Genomic DNA, 13,622 nt, shown 5'->3' with positions numbered 1-13,622 from the left:
TCTGATTGCCAATGACGTTGAGCATTTTTTTCCATACATTTATTGGCCATTTGAATTTCTTCTTTTGAGAAGTGTCTGTTTAGTTCAGTTGCTCATTTTTGATTTGGTTATTTGTTTTGCTTTCCAAAAGTGATCTACAGATTCCACACGATACCCATTAAATTACTAGGGGCATTCCTCACAGACATAGAAAAATCAGTCCTTAAATTAATTTGAAACAACAAAAAAACCAGAATAGCCAAAGTAGTTCTCAGTAACAAAAACCATGCAGGAGGCCTCATAATACCTGACTTCAAACTATACTACAAAGCCATAATAATAAAACAGCAATGCTATTGGCACAAAAAGAGATACACAGACCAATGGAGCAGAGTAGAAGTTTCAGAAACAAATCTGCACACTTAAAACCAATTGATTTTTGACAAAGGGGCCAAAAACATACACTGGAATAAAGATAGCCTGTTCAACAAGTGGTGTTGGCAAAACTAGTTAACCATATACAGAAAAAAGGAAATAAAGTCCACTTTCTCACCCTGCAGAAGAGTTAATTCAAGATGGATTAAAGACTTGGAAATTAAACCAGATAACTTGAGGCTCCTTGAAGAGGGGATAGGTCCAACACTTCAATGCATAGGCAGAGGTAAAAACTTTCTCAACAAGACCCCAAAGGTGCAAGAAACTAAGAGCTGATCAATACATGGGATTGCATGAAACTGAAGAGCTTCTGCTCAGCAAAGGAAACTGTCAAGAACCTCAACTGAGAGCCAACAGAATGAAGGAAAGCTTTTTCCAACTATTTTTCCAGTAGAGGACTGATATCTATAATATATAGAGAACTCAAGAAGCTCAGCACCAAGAAATTGTATGTGCCATTTAAAAAAAATCTATTCATCTACTATTCATAGACTGACTTCCATATCTTGACTTTTGTTTTTAAATTTTAAAGGAAGTATTTCTTTAGTATTTTCTTTTAAACCTTTTCTTACTAGACAGACTAGCAGAGGGCAGAAATTCCCTGATGCATTTCCACAACCAGCATGGTTTCCTTTCTGCCTCTGTCTCGTTTCTTTTTCTCTTTTTTCCCCCCTTTTCTTCTTTCTTCCCATCTTTTAAGCTCCTTTACATATCTCTTATTTTCTTTATTTTTTATTACCAAGAAATGATGTACCAAGCAAATATCTGTATCCCTGATACCTAAAATGAAAAACTGTGGAGGTACATAGCAGTCACGGTAACTAATACTGTTCATTCAAACTGTCACTGAATGAAATGAGTGTAGGAAGGCCCAGAAAGAGCTGTGCATGGAGGTCACCATTACTGTGAACTACATTTTGATGTGAGACTATAATACACCAATAAAAGTACAAACAATAAAAGGCCATTTTCTAAGCTGAGCACCGACAAGCCTGTAATCCTAACTGCTTTGAAGGCTTAGGCAGCAGGATCATAAGTTTGAGCTCAGTATATGAAAGATAGCTAGATCCTGTTTCAAAAGTAAAAAAATAAAAAGTTGGAGTGGATAGGGATATTGCTCAATGGTATAGCACCACTGGGTTCATTCCCTAGTACCTAAAAAAAAAAAAAAAAAAATTCCGTTGCTAGAATAACAGAGTTATTACTATTAAAAAAGATGAGCCTTATAGCTGGACAAGGTGGGGCACTTTTATATATTTAATATATATGTAATCTTTGTATATATGATATATGAGTTCATGAAGTATAAGAACAGAACATGAAGATGAAATTTAAATAGGACTGTGCTCTGGTCCTGTTCCTAAGTTATAACTAAAGCTGTGTTTTAGAGTACTTACCCATGTAGTAAAATATGTTGGAGAACATTTGCATAAAAACAAAGACACTTTTAAATTTAATTTTGATAAGTTGGCTATGCACTTAATATTCAGATAATCAATGGAGATTGCTTTTAGCAAATAACTTCTGGTGATTTACTGACAAGTCCTTGTAACTGTAATTCTTTGGTAAGATTTATTTTTGTCACAAAGTTCAAGCTAGTTTCATAACTTATTTAGGGAATATGTTCTTTTTCATTGCTGTCTTGTGTTTGTATTAGGCTAAGCAAACCATAAGAAGCAACAGTTAGGAAATGTGTGTATCAAACATGGCCAAATGAAAATTATTTTTGAGTCATCACCTATTCTAATTTTATTGTACAACAACTCTTTAGAAGATATTCGTATTTGGAGTTTGGCATGGTGGTACATACCTATAATTCCAGTATGTGGGAGGCTGAGACAGAAGGATTACATGTTTGAGGTTAGCCTCAACAGCTTAACAAGACCCTCAGTAATTTAGATCTGTTTAAAGAAAATAGGTCTGGGGGTGTAGCTCTGAAGTCTGTTTTGTTTTGTTTTGCAGTTAGAGAAGTGACATAGAGACATGTGAACTGAGCTCAGACTTTCTTATTTTTTCTATTCTGGTTTTCAAGATTTTTATTTTAGTTAATTCCTAAAAGGATTTTTATGTTTTATTGTTACATATTAATTATATAGAATGGTATGTTTTGTTGTGGAATATTGGTACATGTGTATAAAATAATTTGATCCATTTTTCTCCCTAATACCTTGCCTTGTCTTCACCTGTTCCCCTTCTTCTTTCTTTTTTTTTTTTTTTTTGGTGGTAGTGGTACTGGGGGTGGAACCCAGAGGCTTTCTACCTCTGGGCTATACTCCCAGACCTGTTTTATATTTTATTTGGAAACAGGGTCTCACTAAGTTGCTGAGAGCCTCACTAAGTAGCTGAGGCTGGCTTCGAACCTGCGTGATCCTCCTGTCTCAGCCTCCCAAGCGCGGGGATTACAAGCGTGCGCCACCATGCCCAGATGTACAGAAGCTTTTTAATTTGATGCCATGCCATTTGTCAATTCTTGCTTTTATTTCCTGAGCTATTAGATTTCTGATTAGGAAGTTGTTGCTTGTGCCTGTTGTTCAAGTGTTTCCCTATTTTCTTCTAACAGTAGCACCATTCTAGTCTTATACCTAAAGCTTTGATCTACTCTGTTTTACTTTTATACAGAGAGAGGGAAGTAGTTCCATTCTTCTACATATAGATATCCAGTTTTCATCACATCTGAAGAGGCATTTTTTCTACACTGTATATTATTATCACTTTGTGAAGAAATAGATGACGATAGCTGTATATGGATTTGTTTCTGTGTCTTCAATTCCATTTCATTAGTCTACATATCTGTTTTTAATGCAAGTATCATACTGCTTTTGTTACTGTAGCTTTGTAGTGTAGTTTGAAATGGAGTATCATGATGTTGATCTCAAACTTTGATATGCTTGTCTTATAACCTCATTCTGAATCAGGAGCTAGTGACATAAGGGAGTAGGGTCTACAGAGCATCTGTTGTGGTTGCAGGAGCTGCAGCAGGTTTGCATGCCAGTGATGCCAGGGTTCATGGTCATTGATAAGGAGTGGAAATGGTACAGTCAGTGCTTCCAGTGTATACAGTGTTCAACAGTCCCAGCAGAGGTGTCCTTAGGAGAACAGTTGTGGCAGGATTTGGGCCATGATCCTGCAGCTCACTAGACTTCCTTGTTTTTGCCACTTACCAAACCTGCTTGCTTCCTCAGCTTTCTCAGCAAGTTTCTTTGTGTCCCAATTTTTTTTTTTTTTTTTTGCAGTTCTGGGGATGGATCCCAGGGGCATTGTATCTCTGAGCTACACTCCCAGCCCTATTTTTTATTCTTTATTTCGAAACAGGGTCTCGCTGAGTTGCAAAGGGCCTAAGTAGCTGAGTCTGTGCTTGAACTACAACCTTCCTGTTTCAGCTTCCCAAATGCTGAGATTACAAGCATGTACCACAAATTTGTTTTCTGTTTGCCAGCCAAATATTATTTTCATTGTTTCTAAGATTTTTTTCCCCATTAGTGACACTGATGATTGAATCCAGGGGCATTCTATCTTCAAGCCACACTCCCAGCCCTATTGCTGAGGCTGGCTTTGGACCTGTTATCCTTCTCCTTCAGGCTTCCAAGTACTTGGATTAAAGGTGTATCCCACCAGACCCAGATATAACTAATAATATTTGACTGATGTAGTCTTCTTTAGCACCAATAATTAATTGAGAGTGACTATTTATTAAAGCATTTAGATTGTGTACTCATGATACTTCTAATAACAGACATAGCATTAATAATAATCTAAAAATTTCTCTTAATGAGTTGACTTTTTTATGGTACTGGGGTTCCTGGAAACCCTTCTACCTCTGAGCTACACTCCCAGACCTATTTTATGTTTTTGTTTTTGTATTTGGAAACAGGATCTCTTAAGCCAGCAAGGCTGGCTTTGAACCTGCGCGATCCTCCTGCCTCCCAAGAGGGAGGATTACAAGCATGCACCACCACACCCAGCATGAGTTGACTTTTGATGTATAGGTCAGAATCCTTTTTGACTTTCACTGTGCTCTAGCTATTACTGGCTGATATAGGTACTGGCCTCCTAATTAATTTTTCTTAGGCACATTATGTAGTACCTAGAATTTGGTGAGAACAATAAGAATGTTCTAGATAATGAAAAATTAATCTGGAAGAAAACCATTTGATTTATACATACATGAAGAATATATGAAGATATTGACTTACTCCTAATTCTGCTGAGCTCTAGTAACATGGAAATTTTATTTTCCATTTCTAAATAGCTAAATATAAGAGAACACATACATTTTTTTTTTTTTTTAGATTAGCTGATCTTACTTAGCAGGACCAATTTTTTTTTTTTAAAGAAAGTACTGTTTTATGAATATTTCACCTTCCATTCATATGTTAAAATACTAACCCCCAACCTAAATTACTAGGAGGTATGGAGCCTTTGGGAAGTGATTGGATTATGAGAATGGAGCCTTTTATAACTTGGATTGCCCTTGTAAAGAGCTAGCTCACACCTTTTGCCATGTGAAGATATGAACACATCTACAAACCAGACAATGAGCCCTCAACACATACTGAATCTGCTGGCACACTGCTCTTGGATTCCACAGCCTCCAAGACTGTGAGGAATAAGTTTGTTTGTTAGTATATGGGCAAAAAGATAAGAAACCTTTTCTTACCATAAAGGTCATATTTGATACATCCCTATAACAAAAGACCTTAACAAGAGAAAAGCATAACATTTATGTAGTCAAAGTATTATGTGACTAAGGAATCTGCAGAAATGCAAACCCAAAGGCCTAGGCAGAACTATCCATTTTTATGCTTAGATCTGATGAAAAACGGACATTCGTATAAAAATGTGATTGGACAAAAAGAGTATGGCCTAATGGTAATAGACTGAAGGGAGAACACAGCAAAGCCTTTCTTCTTGGATGCTTCTTGGCCTCTCTGTGTGGCATTTTTTTCTCTTTGGTATAGGTATGACCCCTTCTGGAATGAGGGTATTAAGACCTATCAAAAAGGGATATCAGATTTTTTTTTAATATTGTACATTGAACCCAAGAATATTCTCAAAGCTATATAACATTTTGAAATAGAGTCTCACTAAGTTGCTGAGCCCGCCATGAACCTGTAATTCTCCTGTTTCAGCTTCACAAATACTGTCTCCAGCTCAGAGCATTTATTTGTAGCCAGTTCTTATAAGGAAAAGCAGAGAGAAGTCAAAGTATTGTTCATAGATTTTATGGCCAACTTTGGGGAAGAAGGGTTTTGTATTTAGCATGACAAAGTGGCATACTCTGTGGTATAATTTCTAAGCTAGCCAATCTTTTTTTTTTCTTTTCCAGTACTGGGGATAGAACCCAGGGGCATTCCACCACTGAGCTACACCTGTAGCACTATTTTTTTTAATTCTTTATTTTGAAACAGGGTCTCACTGAATTTCATAGGGCCTCACTAAGTAGCTGAGGCTGTCCACAAACCACAATCCTCCTGTCTCAGCCTCCCAAATGCTAGGATTATAAGCGTGTACCACCACCCCTGGCTGTGAATGGTATTTTGTTACAGCACTTGAACTGATTAAGACAGAGGTATGAAATTTCAAGTACACATAGGTGATATATTAAGGTAACTGAAGTTGCTCTGGCAATGTGCTTAACATTTCTTTAGATCTTAAGTAGATTTTTACTTTCTTGATTTCAGTAGAATGCTGAAATATAAAAAAGGTCAAAGAAAATAGAAGTGTTGACCAGGAATATTACTACCAGATGAAAATGTTATAGTCATAGATCCTATCCACTGCATTAATTTCTCTTTGCTTTTCTTAGTTTTATAATTAAGATTTATTTTGTGCTAAATTATTCATTGTATGTATAGAGCACAATCTTTTATTATTTCTTGGATTTCCTAAGAAGAATTTGAGAAATATATTCTGTAAATACTTAAGAACATTTTTTTCCAGAAAATAATACAATGATCATTACATTTTTAGATTTTCATTTCAACTCTTCAGTTCAACTAAAATGGCAGTCATCTTAGAGGCCATTTCTTTAATCACTATGTCTTGTCCTGCTTTTCTTTTAGGACCAGGGTTCTGATCAAACAGGAAAGAAGAAAGCAAAAGGTAAAGAATAATATTTTATTTGTGTTATCCTTAAGCAAATAATGATTTATATTTTCCCACCATTGATAAATTCATATAAATGAAACTAGAAGATCTACATATAGATCATTTCTACTCTTTTGATATTTGGGAATGCTTTTAAAGTTTCATTTTAAAGGTTATGCTTGACAATAGAAACTTTATAAAATACTGTGAAATTTATAGGCAAACAACAAATATTCATAGTTAATTTTAATTGTAAATATATGAAGGTAGTGTCAAATAATTAAGTCAATGATGTAATAGCATTAGTGGGTTTTTTTTTCAATTTTTGTTTTGGTGTGTGTGTGTGTAGTTACTGAGGATTGAACCCAGGGGCATTTGACCTCTGAGGAACACCCCAGCCCTATTTTAGTTTTTGTTTTTTTGTTTTTATTTTGAGACAGGATCTCACTAAAGTTGTGAAGGTTCGCCCCAAACCTGCAATCCTCCAGTCTCAGCCTCCCAAATATTGGTATTACAAATGTGTGCTACCATACCAGGCTAACATTAGTGTTTTAAAAATTATTTATAGCCGGGCGTGGTGGTACACACTTGTAATCCCAGCGCTTGGGAGGCTGAGACAGGAGGATCACACAGGTTTGAAGCCAGCCTCAGCTACTGAGTGAGGCTCTCAGCAACTTAGTGAGACCCTGTTTCCAAATAAAGTATAAGATAGGTCTACAAGTATAGCCCCGAGGTAGAAAAGCCCCTGGATTGCACTCCCAGTACTACACACACAAAAAAATTATTTATGATTTTGACTAAAACCACCTGGATAGTACATTTATTTTTTATATTTAATTATTTTAGGAATACTTTGAAAGGAATAGATTAAAATCAAAAATGAAATTACTAGGAGTTTTGTCACCTGTGAAAAATTCTACTGTCAGTTTAGACCTTCTTAACTTGTATGTGGTAAATCAGATATCTTGCAAGAAGAAAATACCTGGTAAGTCCTTCCAGTAGTACTTTATTTTGAGTTTAATATAATCATAATAACATTTAACTTTTTAATTTTAAATATTAGAAATTAAAGAATGTGTTAACTTTAAAACTTAGTTGCTCTCTTAAATTAGAAACTCAGTTAATATTTGCTTAAAATATCCTGTTGTTTTATCCACTAGTATTTATTTTTAGATTGTATATGTGTTATAAGATTAATTTATTAGGTATAATTTAATGTATTAGTATGCAGTTGTCACAGTTATTACATTCTTTCAGATAGTTACCAAAATTTAGCTCAAGAGCAAAGAATAAAATGTTTACTGATTTTTACTATTTAGAGAAGTTTTTGAAAATTTAAAAGATTTTATAGTAGTTATAAAGATTTAATAATTATAAAGATTTTACAATAGTTTAAAAGGTATTTTCCCCTTGATGACTGGTTTTTTTTCTTATAGCTTGAATTGTTTCTTACATATCCCTGGATGTTAAACATAGTGGTTGTTACAGTTTGAATTCAGAATGTTTCCCAGGCCTCATGCTATGCTATGGAGTCAACTATGTTTGGAGCTGGGCCCTTGGGATCATCACCAGGGCCCCTATGCCCTGGCTCTACCCTGCTGTAGCCTATGGCTCTGGCCATTCTTTTGCTCTGTCTGCTTGCTGCCATGATGCCCTGAAGACCTCTAGCCTGGCTCTTGCTTGACAGCTGGCATAATATGGGCTATATATTTGGACCAAAATCTTCAGATCCATGACCAAATAAATCTTCCTTCCTTGAAGCTGTGCATATCAGGTGTTTGTAATACTTTAGTCAGCAGGGAGAATGCTAACTGAAGTCTCCTGTCAAAACAAAGTCTAAGCCAGATGTAGTGGCCCATGCTTGTAATCCAAGAGTTTGGGAGGCTGAGACTGGAGGATCATGGTTCACAGACATTTGCAGACAGCCTCAGCTACTTTGTTGAGGCTCTTTGCAACTTAGTGAGACCTTGTTTCAAAATAAAGAATAAAAAAATAGGGCTGGGGGTGTAGCGCAGAGGTAGAATGCCCCTGGGTTCCATCCCCAGTACCACACAAAAAAACCCAAAAAACAGTCTACTTCATCTTACACTTTGATTATTCAAGTAGACAAAATATTTACTCAGACTATTTTTCCCTTGAGGGAACTTATATCTGAGTTTTATCAGAAGTTCCAACAATGAAGTCTTAAAAATAAGACAGCTGACTGTGGTGGCACATACCTGAAATCCCATTACTTGGGAGGCTGAGACAGAAGGATTGCAGGTTTGAGGCCAGCCTCAGCAACTTAATGAAATCCTCAGCAACTTAGCAAGATCCTGTTTCAAAATAAAAAATAAAAAGTGCTAGGGTTGTAGGTAAGGGATAAAATGCTTGTGGGTTTATCAAGGAGTGATTAAAATTAATCTGAATATTAGTATCTCTTCATTTCCTTTCTCTACCATTTTTATCTATCTCTTCATAAATGACAATTTATACAAGTACATTCAGTTATAGTTTAGAAAGAGCAAATATACTATTTATGGACTTTGGGACTAAAACTTCTTATTGTAAATATTTATAATATGAAATAATTTTACTCTCTTTTTTAGGGGAGGAAATATATGTTTTCTTCACCCATCACTAGGCTCACAGCTGGGGCCCCAGTAGTAGTAGTAAAAAAAACAGATTAGCAAGAGAAAAGCATATAAATTTATTTCACAAGCTTTATGTGACATGAAGGCCTTCATAAGGAAATGAAGACCCAGAGAAATGCCAAACTGTACATTTTTAAAGCTAGGTTTGATGAAGAAGTGGGTAGCTGTGGAGCAGTGTGATTGAGTTAAAATGATAATCTAATGGTAATTACCCAGGGGAGACTTTTCAAGGCCTGTTGTTCAAGTTCTTTGTGATCCTATGTCTTTAGAGATAAAGATTTTCTGTCTGGGGATGTGGCTTAGTGGTAATGCTTGCCTAGCATATAGAGAGGCCTTGGGTTTGATTCCTAGCACCATAAGAAAATGAAAAATAACTAAAAGAGGACGTTCCTTTCTCTCAAGTATAAGGAGGACACCTCTTTTTATTCATTGTATAAATTAGTGAGATTCATTGTGGTATTTCCAAACATGCATACACTGTGCATTGATCATATTCATCTATCCTTCTTCTATCCTGTCCCCTGTTCTTAGTATCCTTCTCATTCCCTAGGAATCAGGATGGCAGCTTTATTTATTTATTTATTTATTTATTTATTTATTTATTTATTTTTGGTGGTACTGGGGTTCCTGGAAGCCCTTGTACTTCCGGGCTACACTCCCAGACCTATTTTATACTTTTATTTGGAAATAGGGTCTCTTAAGCCAGCGTGGCTGGCTTCGAACCTGCGCAATCCTTCTCTCCCTGCCTCCCAAGCGTGGGGATTACAAGCGTGTGCCACCACGCCCGGCAGGAGGGCAGCTTTTGAAGGAAGATTTTATTACCTACTTTAAGGAAAGTTCACAAAAATCCTAAGATCTGTGACCACCTTTGGAGAGAATGGGGGAGCTGAATGTGACCTTCCTGCTTCTGCAGTTTTTCAAATACTAAAGTGCCACATAGGGTAATGTGACCTGAACCCCATCACTTTCTCTCATTCTTTTCTTCATTCAACATGTGTAGGTGCTGGGGATAAAATAAAAAGTAGAACTTTTTTTTTTTTTTTTTTTTTACTGAGGATTGAGCCTAGAGTCATTCTATTTCTGCATTTCCAGCATTATTTTTATGTTTTTGGTACTGGAGATTGAACCCAGCAATGCTATACCTTTAACATACATTCTCGCCCTATTTTTTTTTTTTTTTTGAAACAAGATCTCACTAAATTGTAGAGGGCCTCACTAAGTAGCTGAGGCTGGTTGTGATCCTCCTGTCTTAGTCTCCCAGGGATTATAGGTGTGGACCACTATGCACAGTGAAAGTAAACTGTTAGTATTTATGTCTACTAATGACAGAAATTCCAAAAATAATTATATTTACTCAACTAAAAAGAAGGGTAGTAATGCAGTGGGTGGCAGAGACTACCTGAATCAGGGGCTTGAATACCGCTAAGATTTTTTCCCCCACTAGATAGCCTTCAAAATCTTCATTGCTGCCAGGTGTGGTGGTGCATGCTTGTAGTCCCTGCACTTAGGAGGCTGAGACAGGAGGATCGCACAGGTTTGAAGCCAACCTCGGCTATTTAATGAGGCTCTCAGCAACTTAGTGAGACCTTGTTTCCAAATAAAATATAAAATAGGTCTGGGAATATAGCTCAGAGGTAGAAAGCCTCTGGGTACCACCCTCAGTACCACCAAAAAAAAAAAAAAAAATCTTGGGGGATTTCCCAGAAGATGGTGGCGGCCATGGTTGCATTGTTGACCATGGCCACAGCAACAATAGCTGGCAGCGGCCAAAAAGGACAGGTATTCCTCTGAGAAACCCCAGACATCAGACTTTGGTTTAATTAATATCTGATTGGTACAATATATAGTGACATTTATAGCAATGGCTTCCTAACTAAAATATAAGAAAGAAGAGATGGACCAAGATGGCGAGACGGTGGTGGCAGTGGTGGTTGGTATTTGGGAGAGGTAGATAAAACCAACCTAACCCTCCTTGAGCTGTTGGAGAAATCTTCCCAATAAAAAGACTGCTCCTGCCCCTGCTCCTGCCCCACATGCTTAGGAATTCTAGACAACATAGTATGAAAGAAAAATTCTGGGGAGGAGGGCTAAGTTGGCAGTGATGGCAATGGCCAGCATCAGGGAGAAGCAGGTAAATTCATTCTAATCCACCCTGTACTTTTGAGGAAATCTCCCCGAAAGTAGACTGCACTTGCCCCTCATGCTCAGGAACTCTGGACAAAACACTGTGTAAGAAAAATGTTTGGGGCAGGTCAGATGGAGTCCTGCATAGTCGGGTTGGCTGGTGCCATGCGTCCCGGAAGCCAAGGGCGCTCCTGGCTGCCATGCTTTGCTGCACAGCGCTGGGGCTGGGTGTGCTGGGAGCAGCAGAGCCTGCTCTCCTTGGTGAAGCTGTGGGCCTCCGCTCTTTGAGGGGAGATAAAACACATTGCTACTAAGTACTTAGGTTCCCAACTCCTGCAAAAGACATGTACTATTTTCTTTAATCAAAAAATATTGAAGAGGGAGGAAGATGGTGGCGGCTGCAGCTACAGCGGTGACCATGATCGCAGCGGTGATGGTTAGTAGCAGCCGAATAAGATATGCATCCCCCTGAGAAACACTGAGCAACAGATCTTGATTTAATTGCTGATTGAGACAACACACAGAAACATTTCCAGTTATGACTTCCAGTTATGAAATATAGGAGAGAGTGTGGAAAATGGCGGAATTAGAGGCAAGACTGCAGCGTGGTGCCTGCTACTGCAAGAAAAGTGATTTTTGGAGGGATATTGCAGAAGAGATCAAAAAGCAGACTGCTCCTGCCACACATGCACAGGAATACTTAACAACAACATTCTTTAGGAGAGACCAAGAAGGCAGCAGTGGTGGCCAGTATTCAGGAAAGGCAGACAGATCCAACCAAATCCACCTTGAATTTTTAAAGAAATCTCTCCAAAAGTAGACTGTTCCTGCCCCACATGTTCAGGAACTCTGAACAACATACTATGTAAGAAAAAGTTTTGTGGAGATGGACCAAAATGGCGGTAATGGCAGCAGCTAGTATTCGGGAGAGGCAGACAGATCCAATCCAATCTACCTTGAATTTTTGAAAATATCTCCCCCAAAGTAGGCTGCTCTTGCCACACATGTGCAGGAATTCTGGACAACATACTATGTGAGAAAAATATTCAGGGCAAGTCAGAGGGAGCCCCGCCCATATTTCTGGGATGATTTGCTACGCCAGAGGTTCTGGGGGACCTCAGCTTATGGCCTCTGTGCCCCTCTGCACAGTGCTGGGGGCCAGGGTGTGCTTGGAGCAGCAGATCCTGCTCTCCATGGTGAGACTGTGAGCCTCCACTTTCAGTGGGGAGATAAAATCCATTGCTGCTAGGGAATTGGGCTCTCAGCTTCTGCAAATGAACCTCTGTAAACATCTTGCACACAGTGACAGTAACCAGAGACTGCCGGGTTGTGAGGCCAGGTCTGGAGCCAGCAGGCCAGGTCCGGAGCCTTCTGCAAGGTGAGGCCAGGTCTGGAGGCAGAGAGGCCGGGCCCGGAACCTACTGCAGGGCGAGGCTGGGTCTGGAGCCATTGGGCTAGGCCAGGAGTCTGCTGCACGGTGGTGTGGGCCCCAGAGCCTGCTGCGCAGCGAGGATGGATCTGGAGGCAGTGAGGCTGGACCTGGAGCCTGTTACATGGCAGGCCTGGAACTGGGGCCTGCTTCACAGCAAAGAACCAGCGGGTTTCTTCAACTGTGTGGCCAGGAAGCAATAGAAGCTGCTGCTGCCTCACCTAAACTCTCAGCAGATTTTTAGACCCAAGTGACCTCTATTTAAAAAAAAAAAAATTGGCTGTGAGTGGATTATCCTGTCAAGGTTACTCACCTTCTGCCTTTCAGATTTTATGTAAGTGGGAGTAAGTGTGGAGAAATAGGAGCTCTAATACATTGTTGGTAGGATTGCAAGTTGGTGCAACCACTTTGGAGAACAGTATAGAAGATCCTCAGAAGGAGGAAAACAAACTTACCATATGATCCAGCAATTCCACCTCTGGGTATCTACCAAAAAGAATGAAAACCAAAATACCAAACTAATGCATGAACAACCATGTACATAGCTGCACAGTCCATCATTGCCAAACTGTGGAATCAGCCAAGATGTCCTTCAACGGATGAGTGGATTTCAAAACTATGAGATATGTACACAATGAAATTTTGCTCAGCATAAGGGAGAACAAAATTATGGCATTTATAGTAAAATGTCACAAAAAATAAGAAATCAGATGCTTTTCTTAATGTGCAAAATATTAGGGAGAAATGGGTAACAGGAGGAACTCTAGATGAAGAAGGGGCCCGATAGAAGAGAAATGTATGAGGGGATGAGAGGGAGGATAAGGGAAACTCTTTAAAGCACATGCTGTACTTAAACATATTAAAGTCAACCAGGAAGCCAAGCATGGGTAGGTGGGAAGGGGAGGGCAGGGGTTAAAGATTGGGTGGGGGCTAAC

At 38.6% G+C, this 13,622-nt stretch overlaps 1 protein-coding gene across 1 annotated transcript in view; it reads left to right on the top strand.

The window, feature by feature from the left end:
* Positions 1–6,480: 6,480 nt before the first annotated feature.
* REDIC1 (regulator of DNA class I crossover intermediates 1) overlaps positions 6,481–13,622 on the top strand; it is a gene marked incomplete at its 3' end in the record, with an annotated part of 63,373 nt that continues 56,231 nt past the window's right edge. Inside the window, 2 exon segments of the mRNA XM_080704930.1 lie at positions 6,481–6,516; positions 7,348–7,486. Of these exon segments, the coding sequence (XP_080561056.1) occupies positions 7,381–7,486 (106 nt within the window). The 5' untranslated portion in view covers positions 6,481–6,516; positions 7,348–7,380.

This window comes from Muscardinus avellanarius (assembly GCF_963383645.1).
Source record: "Muscardinus avellanarius genome assembly, chromosome: 11".
Lineage (NCBI taxonomy): Eukaryota > Metazoa > Chordata > Mammalia > Rodentia > Gliridae > Muscardinus > Muscardinus avellanarius.
The sequence above is the reverse complement of the archived record's forward strand: the minus strand, read 5'-3'. Positions and strand labels throughout refer to the sequence as shown.